This window comes from Engystomops pustulosus, chromosome 2, assembly GCF_040894005.1.
Source record: "Engystomops pustulosus chromosome 2, aEngPut4.maternal, whole genome shotgun sequence".
NCBI lineage: Eukaryota > Metazoa > Chordata > Amphibia > Anura > Leptodactylidae > Engystomops > Engystomops pustulosus.
Genome location: NC_092412.1, coordinates 221,767,528 through 221,785,471, shown reverse-complemented (window position 1 = coordinate 221,785,471; position 17,944 = coordinate 221,767,528). Strand labels below are relative to the sequence as shown.

Sequence of the window (17,944 nt, the reverse complement as noted above, 5' to 3'; positions counted from 1 at the left end):
AAAGCGTTAACGCATGCATTTTGTTAACGCATGTGTTAACAGTGCGTTTACAAACGTAAACGGTAATGTAATTAGGCAAATTACCTCACATCAGCTGTTGTATATGCGTTTCAAACGCAATGAAAACGCAACCAAAACGCAACGTGTGAACGCGCCCTTAGGGTGAAGACACACGTGGCGTTTTTGGGCCGTTTTTACTAAGTGCGTTTTCAGATTGTAAAAAAACGCATGCGTTAAAAAACACGTCAGTTTTTTAAAAACGCTTCCTTTTTTTTGGAAAACGCATCCGTTTTTGTCCGGTTTTTCGAATTTGTGCAATTAAAAACGGACAAAAACGCAAGCGTTTTTTACGATCTGAAAACGCACTTAGTAAAAACGGCCTAAAAACACCACGTGTGTCTTCACCCTTAGGGCGCGTTCACACGTTGCGTTTTGACCTGCGCTTTCATTGCGTTTAAAACACATATACAACAGCTGAGGAGGGGTTATTTGCCTAACTACATCACTCTGGGTGAAGACACACATGGCGTTTTTGGGCCGTTTTTGGGCCGTTTTTACTAAGTGCGTTTTCAGATCATTAAAAACGCATGCGCTAAAAAACGCATCCGTTTTTGTCCGTTTTCCCGAAATTGCGCAATGAAAAACGGACAAAAACGCGTTTTTTAACGCATGCGTTTTTAACGATCTGAAAACGCACTTAGTAAAAACGGCCCAAAAACGCCATGTGTGTCTTCACCCTTAGTAAAAACGGCCCAAAAACGGCCCAAAAACGCCATGTGTGTCTTCACCCTAAGGCCTCTTGCACACTAGCGTTGCGTTTCACGTCAGGGTGCAATGCGTGAAAAACTGACGTTTTTGCTGCGTTTTTGTTTCATTTTTGTTCGCGTTTTTTTGCGTTTTCGGTGCGTTTTTCACGCGCGTTTTTTTAAGTCAATGGGACTTTTTCAAAGGGACCAAGGTTCGGGAATAAAATGTTTTATTTAATTGAAAAATAATGTCTTCTGATAAGTTGCAAACATCTGCGATCTATTCTTCACTGTTCCGCGCGCGTATATTATCTCCCGACAAGTTAGCAGATGTGAAGAACATTGAAGAATAGAATAAAACCAGTGAACACAGTGAAAACAGTGACCACAGGATCATTTAAGATAAAAACACAGTGCAGAACACAGTGCAGAATAGATTACAGATGTTCGGCACATCTGCTTACTTGTCGGGAGATACGCGCGGAGCGGTGCGAACAAAATAGCATGTGAAGAACAATATATATGTGTGTGAAGAAGACATTGCAGATGTATGGAAACATCTGCAATGTGTTCTTTACACACATATATATTGTTCTTCACATGCTATTTTGTTCGCACCGCTCCGCGCGTATCTCCTGACAAGTAAGCAGATGTGCCGAACATCTGTAATCTATTCTGCACTGTGTTCTGCACTGTGTTTTTATCTTAAATGATCCTGTGTTCACTGTGTTCACTGTTTTTATTCTATTCTTCACTGTTCTTCATTGTGTTTTTTTAATTAAATGATCGTTCGCGAGCAGGGGAAATACTGTTATACTGGTCACCTAGCAACCCTTACGTTTAAAACGCATTGCACTCGCATTGCACTTGCAATGTTTGCGAGTGCAATGCGTTTTTGATACGTCCCCATAGACTTGAATGGGGCGTGAAAAATGCGTGTGAATCGCAAAAATAGAGCATGCTGCGATTTTGACGCGCGTGCAAACGAACGCAAGCACGCGCGTTGAAAACCATGCAAATGGAGAAAGACCCATTGAATACAATGGGACAGAGTGCAATGCGAGTTCTGAGCGTCAAATGCACGCGCAGAACTCGCGCGTGAAAAACGCCAGTGGAGAAGGGGCCTCAGTCTAAACACAATTGGCACTTAAACACAAACACCACATGAGCGCTGGTGTAAACAAAGTCTGTTTGCAATGTAAACAGAAACGCTAAGCAGATGCCAAGTGAGTGTAAATGCGATCTTAAAGGAATCCTACCACTTGGGATAGGGCTTATAAGCTGGACATGCCGTGCACCAGCTCAGGGTGAGCTGGTGCCGGCGCTCATCTCCGTTATGTTTTTAAATAGTTTTAAAGTGTTTTAACACAAACGCGACATAAACACAAACACTGTGTAAGTGTAAACGTATACAAAATAAAAGCGATGCAAACACGACATAAGCGCAAACAACACATAAATGTAATCGCATAATTCCAATTGCCACATCAACATAAGTGTAAATGCGACAGACCCAAACGCCACTTAAAAGTAAACGTGATGTAAATGCAACATAAGCGTAAATGTAAGTGTAGATGCAACATAAATGCAAACGCCACGTATGTGTTAATACGATGCAAATCCACATAAATGTAAGCGCCATGTAAACGCAAGTCTGTTTGCGATGTAAACAAAAACGCAAAATGCTGTGTAAGCATAAACGAGATGCAAAAACTACATAAGCATAAACACGATGCAAATGCCACTTAAGTGTAAGGGCGCTGTCACACGTTGCGTTTGCAAACGCAGACGCAGACCAAACCGCGCCCACCGGGCGGTCCGCGGTCCAATCGCATCGGCGTTTCTCTTTGTTTCTATTGAAAACGCCGATGCGATTGGACCGCGGACCGCCCGGTGGGCGCGGTTTGGTCTGCGTCTGCGTTTGCAAACGCAACGTGTGACAGCGCCCTGAGGGTGAAGACACACATGGCGTTTTTGGGCCGTTTTTGGGCCGTTTTTACTTAGTGCGTTTTCAGATCGTTAAAAACGCATGCGGTTTTTAAAAACGCATGCGTTTTTGGAAAACGCATGCGTTTTTGTCCGTTTTTCATTGCGCAATTTCGGAAAAACTGACAAAAACAGATGCGTTTTTTAGCGCATGCGTTTTTAACGATCTGAAAACGCACTTAGTAAAAACGGCCCAAAAACGGCCCAAAAACGCCATGTGTGTCTTCACCCTAAGTGCGTTTTCAGATCGTTAAAAACGCATGCGTTAAAAACGCATCCGTTTTTTAAAAACGCATGCGTTTTTGTTTGTTTTTCCGAAATTGCGCAATGAAAAACAGACAAAAACGATTTTTAATGCATGCGTTTTTAACTATCTGAAAACGCACTTAGTAAAAACGGCCCAAAAACGCCATGTGTGTCTTCACCCTAGGGTGAAGACACAAGTGGCGTTTTTAGGCCGTTTTTGGTCCGTTTTTATTTAGTGCGTTTTCACATCGTTAAAAACGCATGCGTTTTGAAAAACGCATGTGTTTTTGACCAGTTTGAATTATGATAATTGGTCAAACCTGTCAAAAACGCATGCGTTAAATCGAAAACGCTCTGAAAACGCACTAACTAAAACGGCCTAAAAACGCCACGTGTGTCTTCACCCTTATATGGTGCTTGTGTTTGTAGCATTTACACTTACATTTATGTGGCACTTGTGTTTATGTCGCTTTTACAATTACATTTATGTGCCGTTTGCGTATAGGTCGTGTTTGCATCACGTTTACGCTTATGTGGCTTTTGCATTTGTTTTGTTTACACTTATGTTTATGCAACATTTGCTTTTATGTCTCATTTGCATCGTGTTTATATTTGTGACATTTGCATTGATTCTCCGTTTTATGTGGAGTCTGTGTTGCATTTACGTCACATTTTGCATTTAACGTGTCGTTTTATGTTGCGTTTATGTTGTATTTGCATTTACGTGGCATTTGCTTCAAATTCACATTGCATTCGTGTTTGCTTTGCACATTCTTTGGGTGAAAACTGCTTGCACAGGTACTTAAGAAGTGTCTGCGCCACTATTGTGCCGCATGCAACCCTTTTGTGGCGCAGCTGCGCTTGCCTCCATGCAACACAAATTAGGGGGTGTTCCGGCGCTCAGTCGGACCGTGCGCCAGATTTAGCATGCAAAGTCTGTCGCACGCCCTATATTAAAGGTGCACCACAAAAAAGTTGGTGAATTCTGTTGGGCCAGTGAAGGGAAGCGACAGATTCATGATTTCTGGCGCACGCTCTTAATTAATCTGTCCCCCCAGAATTCTACACAGGAAAAGCACTTTTAGAACAGTTTCCCACACTCCAAGTAAATTGCATTTGCATGGCATTTACATCGGATGTGTGTTTACAATGCAATTGCGTTTACGCCGAACTCGTGTTTTACATCACATTTGCATCCCGGTCACATTGACAGTTAATTTTTGTTAACAATCTCCAAAGGTCACAATCACCTCTTAGATATTTTCTATGCCTGGTCAGGGACAGCTGTAGATTTGCACCAATTTTTATTTTTTAAGTCACAACTTTCTCATCTGGATTCAGGTGATAACTCGGAGAACACTGCAGAAAACTAGACGATGCCAAACTTTGAAAGGAGACTGTCTTAGGCCCCTTTCACACTTGCCTTTTTCACGCGCTTGTTCTGCGTGTGCTTTTGGTGCGCAGAACTTGCACTGCAGTCTGACCCATTGCAATCAATAGGCTTTTTCAGACTCATTCTTTTTCACGCACACACTTCCTTTTTTTTTTTTTAACAGCGTCTAAATCTCGACATGCTCTACTCTTGCAAGTCACACACATAAAAAACGCACCATACAAGTCTATGGAGATGCATCAAAAACGCATTGCACTCCGAGACACATGCAAGTGCAATACAAGTGCAATGTGTTTTGCACGCATCAATTGCCATAGAAAAAGATAGAGCTCAGTCCTGAGTCCTTTTCATGCGTGTTACATGCACATGAAAAACGCATTGAAAATGCGCGTAAAAAACAGAGACACTCAACAAACTGTGACTGAAAACTGATTGAACTCTGATGCAAAATGTCAGTTTTTCACTAACCAAACCCTGATCGCTCCCTGATCAGACTCTGACGTGATCTGCAACGCAAGTGTGGAAGGGGCTTTAGGTGCAAAAAAAGTTACAAATGAGCACAAACACTATGAAGTCACACAAAATAAAGGAAAAGGCAAGCAAAAAGTTTGATACATGTGCCCCATTGTATCTAAAACCATGGTAGGTGGATGCATGATCCTCTCCCATTGCTGTATACTAATGTAATAGATTTATATATACCATAGTTGTTATTTCCACCCCTTAACTGGTTAATCTCCTATTAGCTTCTAGTAAAGTAATTACACAATTTTCTTAACGTTATAGGGTACATTGCATGGAGAAGCCACTGTGGACTTTCTGTACCGATGGATGTTCATGAATTGGCCGCTGTGATGGATAGCACAGAACAAGCTGAGAAGTTCATGAAATTGTATAACATGACTGATAATATTGAGATCTGGCCCGCTGGAGTCTCTGAGCCCCACGTTCCAAATGGAAAAGTTGGGGAAGCGATTGGTTGCTTGATTGGAGACCAGTTCCGCAGAATTAGAGATGGAGACCGGTAAGTACAAAGTAAAAAAAATGTGTGTGTATGTATGTATATATATATATATATATATATATATTCCCCAAAAACTACCTCTAACACTAATCTCCATTTTAAAAATAATTTTCAAATTCTAATGCATTAAAAGGATATTCTATTGAGTTATTATTCATCCAGACTGTTGGGGGTCTGACCACTGGGTCCCCTAGTGATTACCATTCTCCTGCCCCATGTACCCAAAGCCACAAGACCACAGTCAGCAGGAGCTGGACGGAGAATGGACATATTAGTGCCCTATACAGTCACCAGAGCGACTCACTGGGCTGCTCCTCCTCGAATCTTATCCTAAAGATGACATTTTCAATCTTAGTCCTAACCCAAAGAATAAAATGGCTTTACCATGTCAGATGGTGGGTGAAACACATAAGAACAAGGCCCATAAAAAATGGCGCTACTGGGTCTGTTTTATCAGTTCCATTGCATTTTGTAGCTCCCCAGTGCATTAAAGTGAAGTAACATTTAATACTGTGGATAACAAGCGCTCATATAGTTCTATAAACAAAATGATACTGACTTATTGCTTTTGAAAGTGGGGGGGTGGAGTGATTAAATGTAAACATGGACTGTGGTGTTAAGGGGTTAATGACATATGCCCTTCCTTTCACATTGGCAGCTATTCTAGAACATGCTGTTGATCTGGATCCCAATGTGTTACTTTACATTGATTCTAAACTTTCTGCATACACCATGTATAATGAATCGTTTTTTTTTTATCTTCTAGTTATTTTTACCAAAATCGAGGAGTTTTCACCCAAGGGCAGCTCGAAGCCATAGAGGGTGTGTCAATATCATCGATCATATGTGCTAACACTAACATTCGTGAAGTTCCTAGAAATCCCTTTCTTGGCAATGATTACCAGGATTTCATGGATTGTTCTAACTTCTCCCCCATGGATATATCATCATGGGAAAGCCCAGAATTCGGAGATGTAAGTACCGTATGTCTCAATGTAAAGAAATGAAATACAATATTGTGTAAGGAGCTTTCATTCTAGTTTACACCATATTGCTTACATTGCTTCTATGGAAGACCGCCATTTATTTGTTTAAGGGATTCTAGGCACAGAAACGTATAATTGGTCAGTAGGTGTAGGATGAAAAGATGTCAGAATACTAAATCAGAGGTTGGGAATCAAACCCCCACGGCATTAACCCCTCACCGCCAGAGCCGCTTTTCACCTTCCTTACACGGTTCTATTTTTCAAATCTGCCCTGTGTCACTATAAGTGGTTATAACTTTGGAACCATTTTAACATATCCAAGTGATTTTTGAAATTGTTTTCTCGGGACACTTTGTACTTTGTGTTAATTGGAAAACTTTGGTAGCATGTTTTGCGTTTATTTAAGGAAAACCTGAATATTTGGTGAAATTTTGGAAAAAATCCTCAATTCGCCCATCTCTACAATTCACCGTTGCCATAAAAATAACATATTGGGGCAGATTTATCAAGCCGTCAGAATATTTCTAGTTGCCCATGGCAACCAATCACAGCTCAGCTTTCATTTTACCAGTGCTCATGAAAATTTTAAAGCTGAGCTGCGATTGGTTGCCATGGGCAACTAGAAATATTGTGACTTTCAAACAACTTTATAAATCTGCCCCAGTATGTTTATTCTATACATCACTACAATTATGGTGATACCTCAGTTATATGTTTTTTTTAAATAGATTTTTACAATTTCACTTCAACTTTAATATTTTTTGGTTGACTGAGCTGGTTTCGGGCTTATTTTTTACATTTTGAGTTGTCCTTTCCAGTGGCACTATTTTGGCGCGCATAATTTACGGTCGCGGCAACAACAAATTAGTGAGGAGGGGTTGTGATTTTGTGTTCTTTATTAGATGTGTATAGGGAATGTTGGTGTTTAGGGGACTTTCCCTTTATTTAATTATTTTAGTAAAAAAAAAACTTTATTAGGTGTTTTTTAACCCCTTAAGGACCAGGCCCTTTTTCGTTTTTGCGTCTTTATTTTTCACACCCCACCTTCAAAAATCTATAACTTCATAGTGATGGCATTTAATTGTCTATGCCATATACTGGGAAGCGGGAAAAAAATTCTGAATGCAGTGAAAATGGTGAAAAAACGTATTTGCCCCGTTTTTCCACGTGCACGTATTTGCCACGTCTTTCACTGTGCACTCCAAATGACATGTCTAATTTATTCATTGGGTCAATACGATCACATGGATACCAAATTTGTATGGGTTTTATAATGTTTTCATACATTTACAAAAATTAAAACCTCCTGTACAAAAAAAAAATATTCATTTTGCCATCTTCTTGCGCTAATAACTTTTTTCATACTTTGGTGTATGGAGCTGTGGGTGGTGTAATTTTTTGCGACTTTTGATGACGTTTTCAATACTTTTATTTTTAGAATTGTACAACCTTTTGATCACTTTTTATAGAATTTTTTATATTTTTCAAAATGGCAAAAAAATGCCATTTGCGACTTCGGGCACCATTTTCCGTTACGGGGTTAAACGCAGTAAAAAAACATTCTTATATTTTGATAGATCGGGCATTTTCGGACGTGTTTATGATTTTTACTGTTTATTTATATTTATATCAGTTCTAGGGAAAGGGGTGTGATTTGAATTTTTAGGTTTTTTTAATATAATTTTTAATTTTTTTTTATTAAAATTTTTTACCATTTTTTTAGACTCCCTAGGGTACTTTAACCCTAGGTTGTCTGATTGATCCTACCATATACTGCCATACTACAGTATGGCAGTATATGGGGATTTTGCACACCATCTATTACAATGTGCAGATCGCACATTGTAATAGATGGCCTAAAACATGATAGCCTCGGATCATTGTGTGATCCGAGGCTGTCATGGCAACGGATCGCCGCTCCCCGATGACGGCGGCGATGAAAGGGTTAACATCCGCGATCGGTACAAGCACCGATCGCGGGTGTTAGCGACGGGTGCTTGCTTCTTTGTGAAGCAAGCACCCGGTGTGTATGAAGAGGGCTCTGCCCGTGAACCCTCTTCATACTACCCCATGCGCAATAAAACGTACAGGTACGTCTTATTGCGCTTTGGGGTTAAACATTATTTTTATTACAGCTTGGCTTGAACAAGCGATGCTCTGATCGCTTGTTCAAGCTCTCATTCACCTAACACAACATAAGACAGATGTAAGGGATTAACACCCCTGTGTTACAGGCCGGTGTCAGCTGTAATGTACAGCTGACACCGCAGCTTCTGGCACCAGCTTTGTTCAGCAGTCGGTGCCAGAAGAGGGACATAGTAGTACATTGCATTGCGGGAAGTCCCTGCCTCCCATGATGTACTACTACGTACAATGTCGGGAAGGGTTATAGATTATGTTCCTTAGTGTTTAAGTTATAACCTATCCACATAACAATGTGCCTGATTAGGGTTCAGCTACTGGGACCAATTACAGAAACGGGGCCCTAAAGCATTCTGGAGAATGGGAGTCCCATTCTCACTCATGGATGGAGCAGCAGGATAAGCATGAATCCTACTACTTCAATTAAAGTATAGGACTGTCATGAAATGCTGATCACAGCTGTCAGTTATCTCCAGATCTCACTGTCTATGTATGTACTGGAGATACCAGAGTGTTGTGCTCTACGATTTCCTACACTATCATACTATTTAATAAAGAGACACTTGCTTATGCTGATCCACTCATGAGTGAGAATGGGACCCCCATTCTCTGGATTGCCAGGGGCCACAATTTGGTGGGAGATCCAGCAGGTGGACACTCATCAATCGCATTGTTATCCCCTATCCCAGTGATGGCGAACCTTTTGGAGACAGAGTGCCCAAGCTACAACCAAAACCCACTTATAAGTGCCAACATGACAATTTTAGCAGTAACTTATTGATCCCTGCTGAATCACAGGTTTTAATTGTATTGGCGTCCTGAGTTCACCAATACAATAGAAACATGATGGAGAAATTTGTATTGTAGCTTCCCTCCAGGGTCCCCTGAAGTGGGAAGAATCGGGGGACCCAGAGAGGAGCTCCGACAATAATCCATCTCTGTACATACTTTCTTGCTCCTTCTGTAGTCCTGGCAGCCAAGGATATCTCTTTAAAATAGCTCTAAGCATGGCCCATCCTGTTCCTAGCTGGCAAACTCTCTGTTGGGGTGAAGGCCTGGGTGCCCACAGAAAGGGCCCCGAGTGCCACCTCTGGCACCCGTGCCATAGGCTCCCCACCACTGCCCAATCCTGTGCATAGGGGATAACTTGAACACTTATACACTATGCACTTAAAATGGGCCCCTTTGCTCAGTATTGAGTAGAAGCAGCTTTGGAGCTGGTGCAGCCATGAGTCTTCTTGGAAATGATGCAACAAGTTCTTCACGCCTGGATTTTGGGATCCTCTGCCTCTTCCTTGCAGATCCTATCCAGTTCCCTCAGGTTGGATGGGGGACGTTGGTGGAAGCCAAGTCTCTCCAGAGATGCTCAATTAGGTTTGGGTCCAGGCTCTGAATGGGCCAGTCAGGAATGGTCACAGAGTTGTTCTGAAGCCACTGCTCTGTTTTAGCTGTGCGCTTAGGGTCATTGTCTTTTTGGAAGGTGAATCTTCTGCCCAGTCTGAGGTCCAGAGCATCTGGAAGAGCTTTTCCTCCAGGATATCTCTGTACTTGGCCACATTCATCTTCCCTTCAATTGAAACCAGTTGTCCTATCCCTGTAGATGATTAACACCCCCGTAGCATGATGCTACCACCTACATGTGTCAGTGTTGGGATTGTATTTGGCAGGTGATGAGCAGTGTCTGGTTTTCTCCATACTGCTTAGAACACCAAAATTTTAATCATCGTCACATAAGACCAGGGAATCTTATTTCTCATAGTCTAGGAGTTCTTCATGTGTTTTCTTTGCACACTGTATGCGGATTCCATATTCTTGCACTGAGGAGAGGCTTCCATCAGCAGACTCCAGTAATATTGGCTGCAGTAATATTTGACTTTGTCAAACTTTCTCCCATCCCCCTACTGCAACTCTGGATCACAACCCAGTGATCTTGGGGTTCTTCTTTACCTCTCTCACCAAGGCTCTTCTCCCATGATTGCTTAGTTTGTCTGGATGGCCAGGTCGAGGAAGAGCTGTGGTCATCTCAAACTTCTTAGGGATTATGGAGTTTTCCTAATCAAGTTCAATCAGTCCTTATCAAGGAGGATCAGAAGGAAATGAACAGCATATGAGTTAAATATGAGTATCACAGTAAAGGGTCTGAATACTTACCACAATGTGATATTTCAGTTTTTCTTGTTTAATAAATTATCAAAAATATCTACATTTCTGTTTTTTCCTGTCAAGATGGGGGGGGGGGGGGGGTAGAGTGCACATTAATGAGCAAAAAAGAACTTTTGAATCCATTTGTCCAGCGCATCCCAAATATTTTAGATCATTAGTAGAGCTTGGGCCATGGGTAAGAAATAGACAGGTACAGAGATGCTTAGAAATTTGCATTGATTTCAAATGGACGTAATGATTGCTATGGGGTAGAAGTACAGATGTAGCACCAAACAAATGAATGTTTAACCATTGCAGAGGATAATTATTTTTTACTCTAATAACCTAATGGAAAGGGCATAGCACAAAATGAATCTGAATCTGTACAGGGGATGGCAACCTGCCTTCTGCATTTGGGGCAAAATGGGGAGGTGTCATAGGGAGCTAATAGGTCACTGTACCGGTGTCAGACAACACATTGGGGGACATTTACATAAAGTGTCGGTGGCTTTGTTACCGACCTGCTCTGGGAAAGAAGATACACATTTAATATTGTAGAGCTGTGCAGAGACATTTCTGGCGCCGAGACCATTTTCTGTCCCTGGGACCAAAATCTGTCCCGAGCACCAGAAATGTGTCCAACAGTCCCTGCTAGACCAGTTTTCTTTTGGTCTACTTTCCGCCAGTTTTCAGCGCCCAAAAAGGGCTGCGACACATATTAATTGTGTCTGAGTTTCCACTCCGCCAAAGCCACGCCCCTTTTAGGAGAAGAGTCGGAGCAGACGGAAAAAGGCATTTTTTCTGGCGCCACCAACTAATAAATAGGTCTGAGACCAGAACATGTGGTGAGAGCGCCACAAAACTGGCGGAAACGCCATAGTAAATGTCCCTCATTCTTTTTTAAAAAAAGACTCTTTTATTTATTTGTTTATTACAGAGTTTCGATTGAAAACCTCCAAGACACAAAATAAAATTGATGGGACGGAATATTCTTGCTTGTCCTATGGATGATCATAGATCTTGCCTGGCTGATATCAGAATTATAGCATTCTTTCTACAACATTTTAAAAATGTTAATAGTTCTCTGTTTAAACTTTTGCATGGATATGAGCATTTGTTATGGATATGACCTGATGTTATTCATGGAGGTGGTCAATGTTCGGCACAAACTAGAAAAAAACAACACGCTTTACATGACCACTCTACACATGTCCGCTGACATAACACTTGCATCTGTAGTTCACACGCTTATGTTATTTACTCTCTATGCCTGCACAGCTGTGGAAATATTCACAATTAAGATAAGACAATGGAAATAAAGTTTAGTACCTAGGGGGACTAATCCCTCCCTAAGATAGATAAAAGCTTAGCTTAAGAATAAAGTAGAGAATCTAACTTCAATACCAAATGTGTCTGTGTTATTCTTTCCATGTCTGCATACCTTTATATTTAAATTTGGAACAGAGATCAATACCTTGCAAGTGGCAAACAGGTTTCAGTGTGCAATCCAAAACACAGTGGAGGGATTTTTTTTTTTTTTTTTTTTTTTTTTTTTTTTTAATAATGCTTTATTATTCCATATAAAGGTACAAGACATCGTTTGCAACAGAATCCATATATCATTTAAAACATTACAAATAAAGTTGATAATAACCTCCTATACATTAACTCCATCTACAAAAATCAACCATCCTATTGCAAAACACATAATGTCCAGATCTTAATACGTATAATCCCCCCCCCCATACCCCCCTCCCTCGCCACCCTCTACCGATGCTGGAGACGCTGAATGGAAACGATCTATACACCGTGGGTTACAGAGGGCCCTCTATAACCTCCACTGATTCCATACCTCTCTAAGTCTGTTGCCTTTCCTATATCGTTTCTCGAACGCACATTCATATGCTTTTATGCGCTTAACTAAGTTACTCCATTCATTCACATCTGGGGGCTTTTCATCCAGCCAGTGTCTAACTAATACTAATCTTGCAAGAAACATAATCTTCAAGACCAGATCCCTTTTTAGTCTATCATCTAAGGAGATCGGTATCAAACCCAGGAGCCCAAAGGTGGGAACTCGCGGGAGAGAGCATTGGAGCTGGACCTCTAATCTCATAAATATCTCCTCCCAATAGGGGTTAATCTTAGGACAATCCCATAGAACATGTAAAATATCTGCTTGTGAACAGTTACACCTCTTACAGTTCGCATTTTCCCTTAAACCGATTTTTAAACATTAAATCTGGTGAAAAATAAATTCTATATAAAATGTATAATTGTGTGCATCTGTGGTTTAAATTAATTGTTGCTCTTACCACATTCTTATAAATATCACGCCACTGTGCCCCAGTGATAAACCCAACCTGGTTTACCCATTTCAGTTGAGATACGTGACTAAACTTCTGATCTATAGTATACCTAAGAAGCCTATAAATTTTTGCTAAATTAATTCGTGTTAAATCTAAATCTAATAGATCCATAAATTTACCCCCTATGTGCCTCCTAAACCTATCGTGCTGTGTCTCTTTCCTATAAGCATGTTCGATTTGACGGTACCTAAAAAAATCCCTTTCCTCAAGCATACCCCTCAGACACCAGTCCTGAAAGGAGGGCAAGGTCCCATCTTCTTCCAACTGTTCTAAGGACGTAATTCCCTTTCTTTCCCAAAACCCGACATCCTCCATCTTAGCTAGTTCCGCAAAATTAAAATTACTCCACAACGGAGTAAATTTAAACCCTCCAGTAATACCAAATAACCTCCTAAGGTCTCTCCAGATATACAGCAGTAGCCGAGCCAGAGGGATTCTCTTAGCGTTCAAACGCTTCAGCTGGCCTGACTCTAATAATGCCAGCATTGAATCAAATCTACATTCCACCAGCGAAGTGAGCGCCATAAATATATTAGATTGTCTGTTTTCCAGGATGAACTGGGTTTGGGCAGCCAAGAAATAGTGATAGAAGGAGGGAAGCGACAGCCCGCCCCTCTCCTTATTAAGCATTAGGGTTTCTTGCTTAATGCGGACCCTTTTCCTCCCCCACAATAACTTGTTTATAATAGCACGAATAAACCCAAACCATTTCTTGCCTATCCAACATGGAGCATTAGCTATTACATATAGAATTTGGGGAAGCAAAACGCTCTTTATAAGTATAACTCTCTCAGCACGATTTAATGGTAGCGTATTCCAAGTGTTCACCTTATTTTTAATTTTTATTAATAAGGGCGCTAGATTCAAGGAGATGTAATCGTCAGCCTTGGCAGTGATCTTTAGGCCAAGATATTCGCAGGCAGAGGAGATCTTAAGTCCGAACAACGAATAATTAGGATGAGGATCCTCATCCAAAGGCACCATGATTGACTTATGGGTATTTATCTCAAATCCAGAAAACCTACCATACTCCTGAATAACCTTTAGGGCCCTTGGAGCCGATATATCAGAATCTTTGAGGAAGAGAAGGGCATCATCCGCATATAACATTATCTTATCCTCCGCACCAGCTATTCCTCCCCCCTCTATCATACTATCTGCCCTCAGTTTTATTGCTAGAGGCTCTATAAAAAATGCAAATAGGAGTGGGGACAGGGGACAGCCCTGCCTTGTCCCTCTAGACAGTGTAAAGAAAGGGGAGAGATCACTATTAACCCTGACGCAGACCTTCGGGGATTTATAAAAGAGTTTAACCCAGCTCAAAAACAGGTCGCCCAACCCAAATCTAGACAATACCTCCCAGAGGAAGTCCCACTCCACCCTGTCAAAGGCCTTAGAGGCATCCAAAGACAGGATGGAGCGAGACCCCCCCCGGCCCATCTGGAGACCCGCGAAGAGCCTTCTTATATTAGTCTTACTCTGTCGCCCAGTCAAGAAGCCACATTGGTCTTCATGTATCAGTAATGGAGCGTGATCTTTGAGTCTATTTGAAATTAACTTGGCCATCAGCTTAGCATCTGCGTTAATAAACTAAATCGGCCTATAAGATTCCGCCTCCAAAGGATCTTTATTTTTTTTCCGAATCAAGACTATGCTGGCTTCGTACCACGAGTCAGGTAACCTGCCCTCCCTTTGCGAAAATTCCCAGGTCTCCATCAAAACGGGTAAAAGAATAGCGCCAAATCTACTATAAATTTCTAAAGGGAGCCCATCCAAACCCGGGGCGGATTTACGTCTAGAGGAAGCAAGAGCCTCCTCTAGCTCTGCGATCGTTATCGGGCGCGATAGCGCCTCTACCCCTTCCCTCGAAATAGCGGGAATTTGAACCTTACCTAAAAAGGATCTTATGTCATCAATTGAGACCTCCAAGTCTGAGGTATATATACCCTGAAAAAATTGTAAAAAGGTGTCTCTAATCTCCTCGGCGTTAGTAGTTTTGTCCCCATAGTTATTTTTTATGGCTGTTATTCTATTATCCTCTTGTTGTTTTTTTACTTTCTGCAGGAGACCCTTTGAAGGCATACCACTCTCACAATGTGCCCTTTGGTCCAAAAAGAATAATTTCTGTGTCGCCTTCTCTGCCATAAATCTATTATATTCCTCTTGTGCCCCAATAAAACTATCACGCCGTTCCCTCGAACCACTCTCCAAATAGGCCCTTTCTTTTTCTTTCAGCTCTTTATTTAACAGCCTCTCCTTGCTAGCCCATTGCTTACGCAGATAAATAATTTCTGAGTTTAATATCCCTCTAAGAAAGGATTTCAGGGCATCCCACATTAACCCAAGGTTAACCCCGGCTCTGTTCGACAGAATAAATCTATGAAGTTCTCCCTTGATTTTGTCCTCATCTGACAGTAAGACTAGCCAATGCGCATTGAGCTTCCAGAACTTGACCGGCGCGTTCCTTGATCCCAACAACTCAAGAACCATTGGGGAATGATCGGAGATAGAACGGTTATCATACCGCATTTTCCCTACCCAATCTATGGCCAAATCATTAGCCAACGCTAGGTCAATCCGGGAAAAAGTGTTATGGGAACGGTTGTGACATGAGAAAATCTGAAGTTCCCCCTTTAAGCTTCTCCAAACATCTCTCCAGCCCACTTCCTGGCAGAACCTAGCAAAGGGGGTATCTCCCTTCTCTATCCTTCCCGGGTTTTTTTTTCCCACCTGTGCGATCTCTCTCCTCAGACATTACGGCGTTAAAATCGCCCATTATCAAAACCGGGCAGTCCCCCACCCTTTCAATAAACCGCAGTAGCTTTATCAGGACCTCATATCTAAAGGGGGGAGGTATATAAACTCCTGCAATAACGCATTTATTACCATTTAATATACCTGACAAAAATACGTATCTTCCGTCTGGGTCGCAGCTTACATCTGAGACTTGGAAGGCAACAGATCTATGAATCAAAATAGAGACTCCTCTAGAGAATGTTGAAAAGACAGAATTGTATACCTGACTGGCCCACCTCCTTTCTATCAAAACCAAAGACTCTCTATCAAGATGTGTCTCCAATAAAATAACAATCGCAGGGAGTTGTTTAACCAAATAGTCAAAGATAATGCAGCGTTTCATGCGATCTTTAAGCCCTCTTATATTCCATACTATAAACCTAGTACCCATCTATTATATCTAAGAAAAAAGGACACAACAGCATACTCTAACCAGACAACATCCCCAGCATCGGCTCTTCCCACCCCCCCAAATCCCACCACCTGTTCTACCATAGTACAACTCTTCCTACTTTAGCCACTTTCCCGCCCCCCCTTCCCTCCTACCCCCCATTGCTGACCCAAAATATATGTAATGGCCTAGATGTTCTTATTCAAAGACCTTTTCGATCCAGCCAGTCTGAAACTTGTTCTGGAGTATTAAAAAACTGGGACTGGCCTTGATAGATAATTTTTAATTTGGCCGGAAACATTAACGAATAAATAATACCCTTGTCTCTTAACCTTTTTTTGACCTCCAAAAAACTCTTCCTCCTCTGGAGGGTGTCCTTAGAAAAGTCCGGGTATATTGCTATTTTAGCCCCTTGTATTGTAAGATCTTTTAAATCACGTGCTCGTTTCAGTATCATATCCCGATCTCTTGAAAGTAACATTTTGCATATAAGAGTACGGGGAGTATTCCCCGGAATATAGGGGCCTGTCGGAATTCTATGGACCCGCTCAATATCAAAGTGCGGGGAGAGATGCTCCTTCCCTATTTCCTTCAAAAACCATTCTTTAATAAAGCTTACGGGGTTATCCCCCTCAACTTTTTCTGGGACCCCTATTAATCTTAGATTCGATCTTCTTGAGCGATCCTCCATGTCCGCTATTTTCCCTTTCAGGGCCTTGTTCTCTACTTCCAAACGTGAAGTGACTTTTTTGAGGGTGCATACCTCTTTCTCAATGTTAGTAATTTTATCTTCTACCGTTTTTTGCTTATCTCTTAGCCTGTTCAGCTCTTCCCTCATAATGGAGACATCTCCTCTCAGGGCCCCGACCTGGTCTGTCAGCCCCAGTATTGCTGAGTTACAGGTTTTTATGGAGTCTAAGATCTCTTTTAGCATTTCGTTTTCACCTCCCATGTTAGCCTCGCCCCCGTCCCGATCCTCCTCCTCAACCGGGCCAGACCTCAAGCCCTGCGGTTTAGGGTCTACATTTTCATTTTCCAGATTTTTCTGACTCAATAGTCCTGTCCGAGTTTTAACTGGGGGGGATTTCCATAATTTATCCAACTTTGCGGAGTTCTCTCCTTTAGCCCCTCCTTTCTCTTTTTCCTTGGGGGAAGCTGTCCCCAAGGACTTCCTTGCAGCGTTTTTAGGAGGCATCCCTACTACCGTAAATATACCCCAAGACACAATGTTACAAAGCTAGACAGAGATTCGTGTACTCAAATTGAGGAGCCTATAAACCGGACCGGATATAATACCCAATTGACAATGAGCAATATAGAGTTATTACAATACACAGATCACTTAAACAATCGGAGGAAAAGTCGGGAATTAACAGAAAAACCACAGACTGTTCTGTAAACCGGAAGGGCTGATACTACAACGGATACATAGACAGGACCGGGACCATACATCCTAAGGGAAGTAAAGCAATTATAAGTCCAGAAGTAGTATATCACACATGTTCCGTTGTAGTTCTCCTATATTCTTGAGGGTATAATGCCCCGTGGCCTCCGGATTGCAAAAAGTCCAATTTACCCTAACAAAATTCAAAACGGCTACAGAATACGTGCAGATAATTGAAATCGAACCATCAGATCGAAAACAAATAGCAAGCAACTGTCCAACGGATGTTAGTGTAGTTAACAGATAGAGCAGAGTTAGTAGCATATGCAAGCCAATGTC

At 41.6% G+C, this 17,944-nt stretch overlaps 1 protein-coding gene across 1 annotated transcript in view; it reads left to right on the top strand.

Annotated features, from left to right (window-relative positions):
• The window catches only part of LOC140119328 (eosinophil peroxidase-like), a 44,105-nt gene extending 32,039 nt beyond the window's left edge, over positions 1-12,066 (top strand). The window contains exons 11-13 of the mRNA XM_072138232.1: positions 5,158-5,395; positions 6,162-6,369; positions 11,603-12,066. Coding sequence (XP_071994333.1) covers positions 5,158-5,395; positions 6,162-6,369; positions 11,603-11,614 — 458 coding nt within the window. The 3' untranslated portion in view covers positions 11,615-12,066. The remainder of the gene's footprint in view (positions 1-5,157; positions 5,396-6,161; positions 6,370-11,602) is intronic.
• Positions 12,067-17,944: the final 5,878 nt, after the last annotated feature.